The 18,395-nt window shown below is 36.2% G+C and overlaps 1 protein-coding gene across 6 annotated transcripts in view; it reads left to right on the plus strand.

Moving 5' to 3' along the window:
• The window catches only part of RALYL (RALY RNA binding protein like), a 375,450-nt gene that overhangs the window by 348,154 nt on the left and 8,901 nt on the right, over nt 1-18,395 (plus strand). For 5 of the 6 annotated variants that reach the window (XM_085221356.1, XM_085221357.1, XM_085221352.1 and 2 more), the window contains 2 exons: nt 1,815-1,928; nt 6,347-6,525. In XM_085221356.1, the coding sequence (XP_085077482.1) occupies nt 1,815-1,928; nt 6,347-6,525 (293 nt within the window). The remainder of the gene's footprint in view (nt 1-1,814; nt 1,929-6,346; nt 6,526-18,395) is intronic. The other variant, XM_085221355.1, reaches the window with a different exon arrangement.

Genomic DNA, 18,395 nt, shown 5'->3' on the forward strand with positions numbered 1-18,395 from the left:
TCCTGCTATGCAGATTCATACCATTTCACTTCAGATTCTGCATCACTTTGCTACTCCGGCACAGACAAACCTCATCCCGAGGGAGGAAGTAACCTTCGAAATATACAGTTGTCAGAATCTTAATGTTTTCTTACAGATCTGGGCGTTGGATAGTGACCCGTTTTTACTCTATGACACTGCTCTATAAGTGTTCTAAAAAATTCCTCCATCAAATGCTGTAGAGCATACAAGGATCGAACACAAAGGTTACTTTTCAGCTTAGTTCTGAAGGCCTGCCTGCACTGAATATGAGGCCTGAGGTTTCAGCTTTCCTTATTTCCTTTGTGTAAGAACAAGATTAAGCAAGTTCATTACTGTACATAGAGCAACCTACTTCCTTTAGCTGAATTGTGACAATAATGCACAGTGGCCCAAAACATAATGCTAAAAACCTTGATACCCAGTGAACATACTCCAAATTTGCAGTAAGTTGGTTTAGAGGCTGGTATTTATTACAATTCAAGTAGGCAGTAGCTTACTTGCACATTTCATTGGCATATTTTACCTATCCAATTAAAAATACCCACATGACATCCTATTGAAATACATGCCCAAAAGTCAATGGACAGGGCAGATCAGACAAGATTCAGCCAGGAGACTCTTTATACAGACATAGAATGAGTCCTTTTCTCTGACAGAAAATCCCTTCTTCCAGGCATAAGGGCTCTCCAGTTGCTTCAGATACACACCCAAAGGCAATGGACCTCTTTTAGTAAAGATAAAGAGGTATGGGTAATACTTTTGGCTGTTCTTCTATTGCCAGTCCATCGCAGTTTAAGATAGTGATCTTCCTACAAGAGCTCTAAGAGCAACAGTTGTGTTTACTCTTGACCTTTATTATGTTCTTTTGTCACATGCTAATACAGAGTTCCCATCTTCCCCACCTTTTTTTTCAACATGGTATCCTAGCATGGATGAGTCAAGAGATCTATTAGTACTATTTTCTGAGCTTAAAAAGTCTTGATAATGCCATAATAAGGAGATCATTCTTGAGTACTGTAACGCTATTTCTTCTGAAGACAAGACACCTCCAAAATTCCCCTCCTTAAGTTAGACCACAGGAGTGCAGTAATGCACAAAAACTAGAAGTAATGCGTTGCAATATATATTTGGAAACTTCACCTGTTAATTTATCTGAGTTGCTTCCATGTCCCTAGCTGTGATCATAAAAAAAAATATTTTCATATGTTATCTACAGCTGGATAAAGTAGAAGAAATTACCCAGAAATTATTGTTTTTAAAACAATGATACCTAACGCCTTATACTGCAATTAAATTGTTGACTGGAACATAACATTGCATTTCTGGCTGACCTAACATTTATGTTGCCATTCAGTCTTCTTGAAAAATATCTGTGAGGGTTCTTTTTTATTGTTGCTGTTCTTATTGTTATTTTTACAAAATAGTTCAACAAAATAATATCATGAGATTGTGAATTGTCTGTCATAATTCAGTCATTCTTTCAGTACAGGCTTCTCAGTAAAAGTTACTTGCATTTACTAAGAGTACCCTTAAGATGTTTTGAGTGAAACACTTTTTACAAAGCAACAGATCTCACATAACCTCTTGTCATTAGGGCTTAGTATCCTGGGATTTCCTAAGATTCAGCATTTTTAATTAACAAAGTTAGTTTTAAAATCAAATCTCTAAAAATAGTGAGAGGAATGAGGAAGTGGACCTTGTTCTAAGAGAAAAGAAAAAAAGAACACATTTTGTTTGTGGGGGCTGCAAGTACAGCTTATTTTATGTTTTGTATCTTTGCTCTTTTTCCACAGTGAAATCAGATGAGTTGCAAACAATCAAGAAGGAATTAACCCAAATCAAAACAAAAATTGACTCCTTGCTAGGGAGACTGGAAAAGATTGAAAAACAGCAAAAAGCTGAAGCAGGTAGGTGAAAACAATCTGTAATTATGTTATTTGAATCAGAGCCTATTTATCAGACAAGTAGACAGCTAAGAGAGAGAATTGGATCCTACCAGAAAATTTTCTGCGTAGAGGGCCTGAAGCTAAATTAACTGGAGAAAAGAACTAGTATTATTCACAGAACCTTCAACATCATTTGAAGAGTTGTTTTCAAGAAAAGGTTGTTTCATTCTAGAGAAAGAATGCAGAGGTTGCCTGCTGGATATTCTGGATACAAAACATCACTAAAAAGTTTATTGGACAGAATTATGGTGAGTTTGAGATTAAGAAAAATATTCTCTGTAGCACTTACAGTGCTTCTAAGTACAACAAGATGCACAGAAAGTCTGTAGAATATCCAAAGTCATCTGGCCAAAGCCCCGTGGACCTGTACTGAACTTTGAAATTGGTCCTGCCTTGAACAAGGGTTGAACTTGGAGAGTCTGAAGATGCCTTCCAGCCTCATGAAGTTGCAGCATCTGTGTAGAAATCGCAGCACCTCTAGTTCATCTTGTACTCTGTCTTGAAATGTTTTGGTTGTTTTTAAGCGAACACTGAGAATGACAAAATCCAACACTACTTTCTAATGTACTGGATAGCTTTATTCTTGTCATTACAGTGATCATTTTGCTTGATGAATAATCTCACCTAGAAGTACTTTAAAGCCATGCTGAACTAAATAAGGGATTTATAAGGCCGTATTTTCACCATAGTATATATGGAAAAGTATCTCACTTCTTATTGCTGTCTATGGTATTTCCCTGTCTACTACCTTATAAATCTCCTGCTACTGTTATATCTCTGTACAGAAGTTGTGTACTAGAGAGCTGATTTTGTTGGGAGCCAGCAGGGAAAATGGAAGCCTTATCTCTTGAAAACTCTTAATGTTTTGTTTTGATTTGTTTTTCTTTTTTTTTCCTCTGTATTCTTTGATGAAAACTAGAAATATTTTTTCTGTGAAATCTGTGGAAGAGAGTCTGCCTTAGAATTCACAGCTGAGTACCTGAATGCTCAGATTCATGTCGTTTGCTTAACTCAAATTGTTCTGGGGAAACCAAAAAGCTACAATTAGATACATCAGAGAGTTCCGTCAAAACTATGAAAAAGAATTAGCAGTTTATAGACTTGACAGAGAATCCTTCCTGTTCCTAAGTGCCTGTCGTATTTGCTGTTCTATTGTTGGGATATCTCTCTGAACCCTGAATTTTCTTGCTCGTATTGAAAAAGAAATAATGAATGACTTATCTAGAGTGGGATACTACAAAGAAATATTTTTTGGTTAACAATTTGGGAAAAAAATAAAAATGAAAATAAAAACAACTCCTAAAAACCTTACCTCTTATTTACAATCATTCTCTAAATCGATAGACTAACAGTCTCTCAGCTGTTACAGTTTACCCTACAAAATGAGTGCTTTACTCTCAAGTATAAGGTAAACCATTAGTGTGGATTGTGATTGCCTCTTTTAGAACTGTGCACAATATGTCTTCATTATATTCTATTTTGTAGTTCATGCAAGTTATATAAAAGTTGGTGTAATCAGTGAAGATGTAATTGCAAGGCACTCCATTGAATCACTTGTGTACTGAAAGGCTCTGAGATGGTGGATTCCTACTTCAGAGAGCTTTTATATAAAATCCATTAATATGCAAAACAACCTGCATGCCATTGTACTTTGATATCAAATTTTCACTTTTGCTAAAGGACTGTAGAGAACTCATTTAAATAGAAATCATCTCAAAGAGGAAAATGTTTATTTGTATTGAATCGTAGTGTTATTCCTTTTGAAGACAAGCAATGGAAAATCTCAGAGATTATCTGCATATCATTGAGGGTGAGGGAGGGGGGGAACATGTCTAAGGCACCAAGATCCCCATTTAAGTGTCTTGAGTTGACAAACAAAGCTAAGTAGCCTGTGGGATGAGTCCACAGATGATTGTTTGCTTGGCTGGAGGCTTTGTGTAAGGTAGAACTACATCAGTACCTAAACAATTCCACTGACAACTTCAGATGTGAGATGATTTTGTTCCTTCTGAATAGTTAGGCAATATTATTTCCCACTTTCTGCCAGAAGGAGTGGTCTCACTTAAGCCTTGGATCCAAGAGGATCACACAAAACAAAAAAATCAAGCCCTTATTCTGCACTGTTATTGCTTTTTTTTTTCAATGCCTGCATCACTTTCAAGAAGCATGTTTAATTATTAATCTTAAAAGTTCAACTTCTGGAGGATACGATTGGTTAAACAGGCAAGCTGAACAATCTCATTGTGTACTATAGTCACTACCGTAAAGCTACATCTCTTTACAGTAGTGGCTGATGTTCTCTTTTATTATTTGAAAATTTCATTTATAAATTGAAAATTTCAGTAGGATGGATATAAATTAAAATATCACTTATTTGACATTTTAAATTACAGTTTTAGGATAAAACCTCAAACTCTATAGTCAGCAAAGATGAAAAGAATCTGAAAAACAATCCTGAGTATAGTTATTTGCAAGTTTATGGGGTAGCTGTATTTATGTGAATTAGCAAATAACTGTCAAGAATTGGTAGAGGATTACTTCTCTAGGAAATTTGTAGGAATAACTCCCTTGTTCATAAAAATCTGAATCAGAAAGCCAGGAATAAGAAGCTGTTCTGGCATGATAAAATTGTTAGAGGGGAACATTCTCCCTGCAGTATCAGATGAAGATTTTTAAAAGTGGGTGCTGAAACGTAAGATCTTAATTTTTGCTTGTCAGCAGGGCCTAAAAGTGTAAGGTGCTGAGATGGTATTTTAGTATCTTCTGAAGACCCCAGTCTACATAAGTGATCAAATTTTCTAGCAGTTGTCTCCTAGAAGTTATTTCATTAAAATGTATTAAGTCCATTATTTCAGGAACCCTTCTTGAAATCCTTGGCTGAAGTTAATTCATTTGTCAGTAGCCCAGCTAGGTTAATATCAGAAAGTGTCAGGGCAGGACTCAGTAGGCATAGCTGACAACCCACATTTCCTTGTGCAGTGAGGCAAGTAACAGTGATTTATAACTAGCATGGTATTGTGTATAGCACCTCACAAATGAAAAGTGAGCTGAATCTTCTACTCTTATGTATGAACACAGTACTTTCAAAGCAGTTATCTAAGATGACTTTCTGTTCTTTAACAACAATCCTTCTGCAGAAATTATGTGAATAAGGGAAAAAAATCTTCATTGTTCTGTATCTTCAATAAATGAATTTGAAAGTGTGGGATTAGAGATGAGCAAAGACTGAAGAGATTAAAGTAAGATGCAAAATAAATGTGCAGAGGTAGAAGAAAAATAAATGCATTTATTTAATATTATGATACAGAAAGGTGTGAGGAAATATGAATGTTATATGTTGTGGGTACAAAATAATATATTAATGGAGCTGAAAATAAAACACTAAGAAATCTTCAGAATTATTGGCAGTTCAACAAGATAGGTGAAACACTAGCTAGAGTTATAGAACAATCAAACCTCATAAAGGAAGAAATAGTGTTGATCTAGAAATGTGGTCATTTATGGGTATTGTCACTCTCAGACTAAAAATACATTGGCATTCCAGTTACCTGCAATTAATTCTCTTGCCTGTAACCACTCTGAAAAAATAAAGCTTTTCATCTAAACTCCAAATAAAAAAACTCTCATCCTCTATCCATTCTAGCATCCAGTCTATCTCTGTCATTCCCTTCTCAATTCTTCTCTGGATTTCTGCTGTCTGGATGAAATTCCTCAGCATATCCTGGAGTCTTGAAATACATAATCACAACAATGCAGCTATCTGTGCTAAGCCAATCAGAATAGCTCCTATGGGCCTCCCCAGAAATTGTCTTTTTTTTTTTTTTCATTACTTTGCAGAAATTATAGAAAGCCCTATATCTGCATCTATCATGGCATGTTATGCCAACAGGGAGAAACTATTACTTACTCCATAAAAATATATATATATTAAATTATCTAGAAGGATTTTTTTATTGTGACTAAAGATAGCCACAGCAAATTTATGCAAATCTTTGATTACTTATAGACAATTAATAGCCATCCATTTCTCCGAGCATAGAGATCTGTGTACTTCTCACTGGCTGCAAGTAAATAAATACATGGTGATTATGCCAATTTATCCCAAGCTAAAGCGAAGTCCAGAAAATCAAAAAGCTGGATTTGTTAGTAAAGCAAACCTTCATCCACTGCATGGGATGAATGAGCATATTGGTACTATGGCTAATGCATGCATTAGATTTTGAAAATCAGGGATTTTACCATATTTAACTAGTAGATATTAACTTGGATTTTAACAAATTATAAGAAGATAGGAAAGACAAGTTTCTTCCTCAGAACACTTTTCTTTGCCACCAGTAGGGAAGGTTATTGAATTTCTATAGAGTATGTTTTCCTTACAGAAGCTCAAAAGAAACAAATGGAAGATAATGCTGATTTGGTTCAAGAAGAATGCATATCAGAGAATGCAGATAACTCTACAGAAGATCCAATTGAAGGAGGGCCAGATGGAGATGGGGATGGAGAAGAGATGACTGATGGGATAGAGGAGGATTTTGATGAGGATGGCAGCAATGAGCTGGTAAGGAATAACCCTGCCATGTCTGTCTATACAGTTGCTACGCATAACCACAGAGAACCAAGAATCTGGGTTAACAAAAAAGATCACAGCAGTACTGTGATATTCTGTAATAAGTACCTAGTCCCAGATTCTTCATACACTAGTGTATGTTAGGCACAGGAACTTCTGAGGATAAACGAAGAATATATATTCTCTATACTTTGTGAGTTTAGAAAGGAAATTAAATATATTTTAACTTTTTTTTACATTTATTATTTCACATTCAATGAAATGTAGATGAAAAATGAAATTGACTATTTATATTTATTTATTTATTTGTTCATTTGCATATTTGTTTTAACCAGAGCATTTCAAAACTAGATAAGATTCTAGACTGGAGAACTTTCTCATTAATGACCATGTGGACTACAATAAGCTTCCATCACTGTCTTCCATGTGTATCTCCTGCATTGGCAGGAGATAAGCATTAGCAGCTTCAGATTTTTTTTTTTTACAGAAGGATTTTGCTGTAAGAAATGCTTGGCTGAGGAATTTTCATCATGAAACTACTCTTTTCATGAAATGCCTATCATGATGTTAAAACTCTGACTCTGAAAAATATTTTAGACATATTTTGATATTCAGATTTGTATTTTTTTTTAAATAAGTGTGGATCAATCGCATTATTTTAGACACCAGGATTCCATAACACTGCATTTTCTCTCTCTCTCTTCTACACTTTCATATCTTCCCACTTTGAGAAGAAATCACTTCTGTTGCTCAGTGTCACTTTCTCTGATGTCTTTTTGACACACATTTTGTCATGCTTGCAGTAAAAAAATCATTCAGCAATGCCAACAGGAGCTAGTTAGAAATGGAACCACTTGAACCAACACCATGTCTGGAGAAACAGTGCAACTAAATAACCAGCATTTTGTACTGCTTAATACAGGCAGTTTATACCTACCTCTAATTTGAGTATCTGTGTTTCTTTATCCAGCACAAAGCTCTCTTGAATTTATGAATCCTGAATATCATTATGCCAAAGAGTATCCAAGAGAACATGAATCTCCTCATCTTCTAACATGCAATGTAGAATAGATGATATTATTTGTTCTTCTCTAAGGAACAGGTTCTCCTCTAACAAGTATCGGGGATCTCTGTAAGCAGTCACCATTCTGAATTTGTAGGAAGTAGAAATGTTATAATGCATAGATAGTTGTATGTGTAATATCCCACCATGGCTAATGTCCATTCAGCTGTAGTGACATTAACAATTGGGTGACCACAGTTTAGGGACTGCGCTCCCTACTGCAGACAACTAAATGGGGAAGATATTGTAATACCTACTGGCTTCTGATTGTTCGGTTCTGTCATTTCACCTAGAGCATATAGCATATTTAGCATATATATCCACTATATAATGAAGCATAATGTAGAGGAAATTCTTTATCTAACAAAGGCTTAAGCAGAAAAGTTTCTAAAAAGCAATCAGTGTGGGAAGACTTCATTAGCAGTGAAAGTCATAAGCATGGCATAAGCATGCTTGCATACCCCTGCTGCCAAATAAAAATCCTTTCAAAATTTACATTCTAGCATTTTCTGAAATGCAGTATGTTGCTGACACAGCTCCAAAGCCATCTCAGAGGACCACTTCCCAAGCTTGTCAAGGACTTTCTGGATGGCATCCCTTCCCTCCAGCATGTTGACCACATCATGCAGCTTGTTGTTATCAGCAAATTTGCTGGGAGTGCACTCAGTCCCACTGCCTATGTTGCCAGAAAAGATACAAAATGGTGCTGGAACCTGTGGTGGACTGATCTCTGAGGGACATCGCTACATCACTCATCATTGGTCTCCACTTGGACATCAAGACTTTGACTTTGAGCGCAATCATCCAGCCAAATCTTTATCCACCAGATGATCCATCTGTCAAATCCAATTTACAGACAAAAATATTGTGTGAGACTGTGTCAAACACTTTGTACATATACAGGCAGATGTAATCCTGTCATAGAAGACCATCAAATTTTTCAAGAATGATTTGTCCGTAGTGAAGCCATATTGGCTGTCAACTATCAACTCTTTGTTTCCTATGTATCTTAACATAGTTTCCAGGAGGATCTGCTCCATGATCTTGCCAAGTACAAAGCTGAGATAGGCTGCTCTGTAGCTGCCTGGATCTTCTCTTTTTTTCTTTTTAAAAATGGGGATTATTCTTCTCTCTTTCCAGTTAGTGGTATAATCATCGAACTGCCATGTCCTATCAAATATGGTGGACAGAGGCTTAGCAACTTCATTCATCAGTTGCCTCAGGACCCTCATGTGCATCTCATCAGGTCCCATGGACCTGCGTATCTTAGGTTTCTTTTGATGGTCTTGAGCCTTATCTTCTTTTACAGTGGGCACCACCTCAGTCAGGTGCAGCCCATCCCATAGCCAGAGCAGTGACAGATGAGCAGCCTCCTGCCTTCCACCTTAACAATATGGGACGTCTAGCCAAGAAGACACCAACTTTACACTTTGAAGCTTAGAAACTACATTGCCATCGATGTGAAGTGCGTGTGCTTTCTGTGCTCCCTTGCCGTTTCCCTCAATCTTCGGAAGAGGTCACTTCTTAGTTTTTCTACCTGCTGCAATGGGATAATAACTTACCATTCTTTGTTTTGTTCTGTAAAATCTAGGAAGATTGATGAATGAGTAAATGCTACATATCAAATAAAGGATTGTTCAGTGAAGGATTACTCCAAAGAAATCTCAGGCAATGGGTATTTCCCATGGAGATGCAACTATAAATTGAATGGTACATTTCTGCCATAGTCTTTACCCAGATACTTAGCAGTACTGGACAGTACTGTTATAATATGATGCATGTTCTAAATTAATCTGTTTTTCAGTGTCCTTACATGCATCTATTTATGTAGATATAATGGCCTATTCCTAAGAAATTTTTACTTTCCACTCCAATTATTGATAGCTGAATAACCAGAAGTTCAGCAAGAAAACTATCAAACATGTAATGAATACTCAGTAAGAAATGTTAGACTTTATTCTGCTTGAACCTGTTCTGGGACTGTCTGTCTGGCATTACCCTCTGTTTTGTGAGAATTAAAGCAGATAAATAGTGCTAGCAGATGTTGTTCTCCTGTTTTATGAAAACTAAGTTTCTGAGGAATATAGGAGAGCTGACTAATAGAAAATGTGTCCTTTTCACATAGAGCCAGTTGCAATTTATTTGAGAAAAAAGAGGACTTTTTTATAGCAGGAAAAATGTTAAATGTGAAACAATTAGAACAAACTTTCCATCTGTGAAAACATAACCTTAGACTCCGAATTAGAAATACTCCTCCGAAGGGCATTTCTAATGAAATCTATAATCTTTTTCAAATATAAAGCGAAAGGTATTTAGGACCACGATGAGAAAAAGAATCTCCTCTTTTGACACTAAAACCAGCAGAGCAAGTAGAAAACCATTTGTGATGGGCATAGCTAATGTTCTGAATTCAGTTAAGCGCTTGCAAGTAGTTGCAAGTCTACTAATCTGAGAAATATTATTAGAGGAAGAGAATAACTTGGCTTAAATTAGCAACTTCTAACTTTTTTCTCAATGCTTCATATTTAGCTGCAAATCTCCTAACAAACCATTTGCTAATATCCCACTGCAGGACTCCTTTTGCTGAACAAAATACTACTTTGTCTCCTCTGTCTCCTGACAAGCCCTAAGGCTGTCAGTAAAGGCAAGCTCAAAAACGACAGCCTTGCCACCAGAGTCCAGATGCTACTAGACCGAAATCTCTGAATTTCTTTATGTGGGTCGTTTTGGACCAGAGGACTCATAGTATGTGTATATAAATATATATATATAGTTTAGTTCTAGTTCTAGTTCTTACTTTCAGAAGAAAGTGACTAGCACACTATGATGTATGCTGTGGGTTTAAGGAGTAGGATGTTTTCTCTGAATTCACACTCAGTCTATTTGGAGGAACAGGTTACTGCACATTAACTGAGTGATGGCAACTGTCCTCATGTCTGCTTTCAGCCTACATCAGCTGTAAAGAAATGTGAAGTAGTTTAGCCTGCAGTCTGAGTTACATCAGGAATAGACTTAAGGAGGCTTTAACCTCATCATTTCGTGCCCAGCTGCATACCTATTGCATGCAACAGCTGTGCACCTGCCTCATCCACCATTCAGATCAGGTTGTTACTCATCCCTATATTATAATTTTCTATGGACTAGATACATCCACAAACAGTTGTTATGACTTGTCTAAAGTGTGAAAATTTGTTCTGCACACTAACTTGGTTGCCCATTTGAACTCTAGCTCTAGACATACTGTGTTTGAGTATCTTCTACCGTCATCAAACAGTTGTTGGGAAATTTCTTTTAGTATAAACTCTTTGCCCACAGATACATCTTAGCAAGTGTCTCCAAGACTGTAGACACTCCAGTCTTTTTTTCAGGCTCTGGATAAAAGTAACAGTACCTAAGAGAGCTGGAAAGGGATATTTCTCCAGGATGAACAACCTCGACTCTCCAGCCTTTGTCTTTGCAGGAGAAGTGGTCCAGCACTTTGAGAGTCCTCATGGCCTGCTTCAGCAGATTCATGTTCTTCTTATTCTGGGGTCCCCAGAGTGAAAGGCAGTACTTCAGGTGGGATCTTATGAGAACAGAGCAGAGGGGCAGGATCACACTTTTTTTTGATGCAGCCTAGGATATAGTTGTCTTTCTGGGCTGTGAGAGCACACTGCCCGATCGTGTTGAGCTTTTAATCAACCAACACCTAAGTACCTCTTCTCGGGTCTGCTCTCAAGACATTGTCTTCTATATTCACAATACTGCAGTATATTCCAACACCCATTTTGACCTTTCAAGGTGGCCTCAGTGGCCCTAAAACCAATTCCTTTTCCTCACTGCAAGTGACATCAGCAGTGTGTGATGTGATGGAGAGAATGTGAAAGATGTATGAATTACCTTACACGATTGTTTCTCTGCTGATTTAGCAACTGGACCAAAGCATTTCATAGAAATTCTTGTTTCACATGGTGCTGATCAATCATCAAGGAAGCACTGTCTCAAAATGAACTATAACTTATAATTTCAGTCCCTTTGTAAATACCAAAGGTAGCATCCAATTAATTAGCTGAAAGTCTGACGTACTGTAGATCTTGAAGAAAAAAAATCACTTTCAGCTAATGGTTAATAAAACACCAACAAACTAATTAATTGGAATGAATTATACACAAGCACTCATATCTATATTACATTGACAGAGAAGAATAGTTTATATCAATCTGTCAATCATTTATAATAAATAACTGTAACTATAGTAGCACAGTGGTGGTTCAGTACTTAAGCATTCAGTATCCTATACAGCATTTTCTGGTGGACTCGTGATTCCATTGATTTCAAATACAGTAGATTTATGATATTGTAATTCATGGAATTTGAAGGATATATTCACAATTGTGATTATATGCTGGTATGCATGCACTGAAGATAATAAAGACACACAAGCATTAGATAGGAATTTCACAATTATGACTCACCTCTAATGGGAAGTCTTGAGAGGCAATTGTATTAAATTATATCAGAAACAAAAAGTACAGAGACGGTGTAAAGCCCACTTCTGATCACAGGGTGGGTTTACTGCCATTATTTCTACATCAAATATAGTTTCCTTTCTAGTAAGTGTAATTGAGTTACATTTGCCTTTCAGAAATATTCCATTCCTTATTCCTGTCCTTTTCCCCACTCTGCACTGCATGTTTTCAATCTATTTTGGATTTGTTTCTACCAAAAAGAATAATGTTTCAAACATAAATACTGGAAAAAGCCTCAGACAAAACTCAGGATAATCCTCTTGCTGTACTGAGTTTCATTATGCAAAAATGAAAATGTGGTATAATAAGGCAATACTTCTTGTGGGAATTGATACAAAATCCATTTACACCTATGGAACCAACAAGCACTTTAGCTAAGGATCATCAAAAACATTTTCCTCTCCTATAAGTAGTTAAGGAAAATTAAAGTAATTTAGTAGTAAATATTTATGAAATAGTGAAGCCTTCTTTAATTCCATTACTTAATATGAGAATTTTTGAAAACACTCAGCATAAAGTAGAATAAGATCTAAAGAAAATGAACAAAAATTTGTCTAATAAAATCTTCTCAAGTTTAGGCCCTATTTTTACATTTTTCAAATAACATGATTGAACAAATACAAAGCTACTTCAGAGAATTGATAGTATTTAATTTACTATTTTAATCAATCTGGATTTTTCATTGCCCATTTAGATATATCTTTTTCTGTCAATTGCAATAACGCAGGACAAATCGATTCTTCTATTATCAGTAGAATTAGGCTGATTAGGCATGTCAAAAAGATCAATAGCTTTTCTTGCAGCTTGCAACATGCTGAGTGCACTTATATAAAGTACTACTTCAAAGGAAAAAAAAAAACGAAACTTCTAATTAAAAGTAATGGATGAAGCAAGGTCTTGCCAAAAATGTTACTTACATTACTTCAAATATTATTGAGACCAAGCAAAAATTTTGTTCTGGTGCACTGGACATTTTGAAGTTCATTGAAACCTTGCATTCAGTATCAGGAGAAACATGAAGTTCTTCATTCCTGAGACAAATGAATAGGTAAAAGATTGTATTCACTTGATAAATATCAGTGCAAGATGTTTGTACTTCAGCAAGCTAAGAAAGTCATTAGGGGCAGCATACCTGACAGATACTAATGTGTTGTACCTTCCAAAGCTGCAGTATATCTAATAACCTGTGACTGAAAATATGGAGAAAGTAATAAAAGTATGTCATGAAATCAAAAATTGTAAGAAAATTCCTGACATGCCCTTTTGTTATATTTAATATATGCAATATCACAGTAGATTTGTTTGTTGTTCATGTACCATTGTGTGAGTGAGTCATTGGAAAGGCCTTGCTACCAGCTCCTCCTTTCCATTTTTCCTGACAGTCGATTTCTTAGGGAAGAGTTCCTAAGTGATGTTCAGGGTTTTAACTATGACTGAATGATTACATTATATATTTTTTTAATTATTATTCACATCATATCCCCTAGATAGTACAAAGGAAGCTGCAGAGAACGCAGGTACTGTTATCACACATGCAGTGTGATATTTACAGCCTGAAATAGTATATTTGTAAAATAAATAAGCAAAATAAAGTCTTTCGCATCTATTCCTCTAAATCTACTCCATATTATTTGATCCCTCGTAAAGCTTTTAAAATACTTAGAATGTAAATAAATTAACTACAAACATTAAAATCTTATGGTATTAACACAAAAGAGCTTGAAAATAAAACTGTTTCACCTGTATGGGGAATCAGGAAGATTGGGTGCCATTCTCAGCTTCACTAGTGTGGCTCAGCAAACTAAACATGTGTAAACCCGGCCCCTCTTTCTAAGGTCAGACCAAAGTGCTCTTTTAGCCCTACAGTGAGTAGGAAAGGAATATTTGTCAAATATATTATTCAAACTGATCAAAACTATGTGCTTTCCAGACAAGAAAATTACTGTTTTTACTGTTAAGTTTATTTTCGCTTCCTTGATGAGTTTGCCTTACTTTTCTATTGCACTGTAGCATCAGACTCCGTAGAGTCACAGAATAATGGAATCACAGAATGGTTTGGGTTGGAAGGGACCTCTAAGATCATCTAGTTCCAACCCCCTGCTATAGAAAGGGACACCTCCAAGTAGACTAGATTGCTCAAAGCCCCGTCCAGCCTGGACTTGAGTGTTTCTAGGGGCACCCACAACTTCTGTGGGCATAGGTTCATTATGCTAACAGTAAAGAATTTTTTCCTAATATCTAGTGTAAATCTACTCTCTTTCAGTTTAAAGCCATTTCCCCTCATCCTGTCATTACCTGCCCTTATAAGAAGTCCCTCCCCAGCTTTTCTGTAGGCCCCCTTCAGATACTGGGAGGCCACATAAGGTCCCCCTGAAGTCCTTCTCTAGGCTGAAGAGCTTGACCTTTCTGAAGTTTCAACCATTTAACTGCCTGCATTTTTCTGCTAAGAATTATTAGTGAAATCTCTCTTTCTGAGATCTGTCTCTTTGCAAGCAATTCCATACAGATTCCTTCAGGCGCAGCAGAGCAATCATTAATAAACTGCCAGCAATGTCTAGGCACATACAGCAAAGGGCAGGAAATCTTGTGTGTGGGCTTCTCCTACACCTTCTCCATCATACAAGAGCATATAAGAGCCTATATTCAGCAGTTTCATTTAAATGAAACCATTTGTGAGACAATAGATGATGTATTGATGATGTCAATAGATAACCATATAAGTATTAAATTGAATATTTTTGTTTGCTTTATTTCCCAAGAAATATTGTAAGAACTGGTCACAGTAATGTGATATTTAGAATATCCTAGGCAAACTGAAGAAATGGCTAGTTAAAGCTCAATGCTATGTGACTCTCGTCCCAAGTACACTTAATTAGCAAGTGCCTGCCAATACATAGTACTGGCTTGTACATGGTATTTCCAGCTTCCTGGAAGACGGGAAATATGTCTATTTAGAAACACAGGCACAGGTTACATCCTGGCAGTATGTCTGATATGACAAATAATTTTTTACTGTTGCACCATTTAACATGTTTAATGTTTTTTAGAAACTGTTACAGTGATCTGTGAGAACTCAGGCACTGGCTTCATGTGGACTGGTGTTTTGGAAGAGTAGTTTGTGTGCTTTGTTATTTTGTGGGAAGTGAACTCTGCTGCTTATTGGTACAGTTCATTGACTGTCAGTAGATCCATCCATTATTAATATTTTGTGTTCATTTCACTTTGGGTTCTTTTTGTATTTGTTTATTAGGCAGTGCTATCTGTTTATCTTAAGCTTTTAGGTAAAAATAAAATAGTCATAGTACTTGATGTTCTTGAGATATCAAAATATTTAATTTTAATTGGCCAGCTTCACCTGTCAACAACTTCTGTACCTCCGCTTTTTTCAATAAAAGATAAATAAGTAAATATATTTGTGAATTGATTTATAGACAAATAATGCTGTCAGATCAGGCCAGAAATTCTCAGACATGCAATCAAAATGCTTGCCCAAATGAGCTGAATTCCTCTCTGATATAAATTAACTGACCTTAATTTCAGTACTAGTGGACTGATTGCGTTTATTTTATTCAAGTAAATCAGAATTTACCACAAATATTAACTTAAAATATTCAATGCAGAAGAGTCAGTCTTTGAATACAGTATGGAAACAGGGAGTACCAAACATTTACTTCCCAGACGCAAACTCGGATCCCTTTTCAGGAGCAGGGAGATAGTGGCTTATTCAAAAAAGCCGTAGGCTAAAATTTGGGCTGGTACACTCACTTTAAATATGAAGACTGAATTCAATTTCTGCCCCAAATATTTTTACCGCTATAATGCTGGCAAAGTCTCTCTTGTTTCACATCACAGCTTTTTAGTTGACTCCATCAAACTTGAGATGACTTGTGAGAGATGTTGAGTTGATGTTAGACCACTCATTCATGACCAACATTTCCTAGAGCTATGGGAGGAGAATACCAAAGCAACAGTACGAGGTATAACAGGAAACTGCTGAGAGAAGGGGAAGGATACACTGGTGTTTTCCATACTCATATTATGACTCTGATATCTTTCACAAGAACTCAAGCCAGCCATTGGGTCTGTGTTTGGCTATGGATTTGAGTCTATTAGAGTAATCCTCAAATTCTTAGATTTAACTGAAATTGAGCAATTGCCATGCATCACACATTTTTTCCTGGTGTGTCAGTCTTTGAAAGTAAATAGCTTTAGTTCCCCTAAAAGACACTCATTTCACTGGCTTTATCAGTATGCTTGAGCCTCGGGAATACTGAATAAAAAACCCTCAGAGAAAACATTTTTCTGTTGAATCTCATCTGCAAGCCAAAGTGAGCCTTCATGCAAGTACACAGAGGTAAACACTGAAAAGCCAAAAGGTTTCTATTTTTCCACTTAAAAAAAAAAAAAAAAAGACACTAATTTTAAATCTGGTTGTTGTTTTTTTTTCAGTACAAACTGCAGAGCTACAGTTAGTGACCCAATTGTTCCAAAAGGTCTGAATTTTCTGAAAAAAACATAAATGTGTTACTAAGAAGATTTTCTGCATGATTAATACTAAAACATGAAAAGCAGATTGAATTTATCTGTACGTAGGCATTATAGACCTCAGAAAAGGGAATTTATTTAGAAGGTGGTAGAACTGTAATTGCAATCTCAACAAAAAAGCAGTCATTGAGGAATGAAACAAGCTCTATCTGCCAAAATGAAAATTTGGAAGTTAATCAAATGCCATCTTAGCCAGCCTGTTATGCTGATATGTGTATCTGAAATTTCCAATTTGTTGTTGCAGTTCATTACTAAAAGTACAATACAGCTTTATAATCTCTTTTAGAAAGAGTAAGTTGTGTTCCAGCCCAATAAACAGAGGATCAAAAGTTTAAATTCTGTTCCTATTTGCAGTGTCATGCTGATCCTCTCTCAGGTGGTACTGATGACACACCATTTGCAGACAATAATGTAACCCTAAATCCAATATTTTCTTTTGCAATTTTTAATTTTAAAGACATAATGAAATCCTCATAAAACAAAAATGTTGTGCACTTCCCATTCAAATAAGCGTTATGCAGGAAAAAAATGGATTTAAATTTCAATTAGCCCTGTGTGGAGACAGAAGTTGATCATTGTGTGTCACTTCCGTCTTCGGCATCTGATTCTATAAAAATACCAAGAAAATGCTGTTTAGAATATGACCAGCATTCATTGTCCTTTCTGGATCACATTCCCAATACAGATTTTCTTTGTTTTTCTTTTGTGGTACCTCTTTCATTTCATAATAACAACTTTCAGCTTCTTCTGACAGTGAGATCTACTCTCCATTCCTTGTCTATTACAATTTGCTTTTACCTCTGTCCTCTTTATGTTAACTAAAATCACTGCCTCCAATAAATACAAAATCTGCTGTTGATTAGATAGAGCATTCTTGAACTCATTACCATGACTGAGCACAGTTTCTTCTTCCCGCATGGGTGCACTTTGTTTTTTGACACTTGTCTAAAATCTAAATTGGCAATACTGGGAAACTTTAGCAATTATTTTCTGTGTGATTAACTTTAGGAAGTTTTAGTACTTCATGAATTCCTACATGCATATATTAAAAAGAAATAAGGTGTAGATATAGTGAGTGTCCTCAGGGTACAAGTTGTAGCAGTTGTAGCAGTTCCTTTGAACGCTAAACTTTTTATTCAAACCTGCCTTTGGAATTGATGCTAATTGGATCATCAATTCAAATTGGGAAATTTCTGCTCCTCACATCAAGCAGAAGTTAAATCAGTAAGAATTAATTCTACTACTTTTTGACAGCACTCTGCATCCTAAAGCCATCCTTTTGAAGCATTCAGTATAATCAAGACTAGGACTTACTTAGACTTGTTTCACACAGAACAAGCCAAACCTCAAGAAGCAGAAAACAATTAATGGTTCTGAGTCATACCTTTGGAAATTTGCTGTAATTATCCACTTGTATAAAGAAAAGTGGAACATTTTCCCCTTTGCTGTATTTATCACTGGGCCCACAGAGGTTGATTTGCTCTCAAGGCGCACTGGTGCAAGCTGAGGAAACTCTGGACAACTTGATAGAGAATTTACTGCATTTGGTTTAGTTATCGTGCTTTTCCCAATTTTGCTTTATACCACCAGGAGAAAACATGCAAAGGAGTGGTGGTAGGTGGAAGCATGTTTTCACTCTGAAAGAATTGGGGAAGCCCTGCAAGTGTATTCTGGGTAAAAACTTCGGGGCAACAGACACCGCTTTCCTACCTTTTCCACCTTCTCTTCCTTGGAGATCCTGCAGC

This window comes from Meleagris gallopavo, chromosome 3 (assembly GCF_905368555.1).
Source record: "Meleagris gallopavo chromosome 3, MGAL_WU_HG_1.1, whole genome shotgun sequence".
In the NCBI taxonomy this organism is placed as follows: Eukaryota; Metazoa; Chordata; class Aves; order Galliformes; family Phasianidae; genus Meleagris; species Meleagris gallopavo.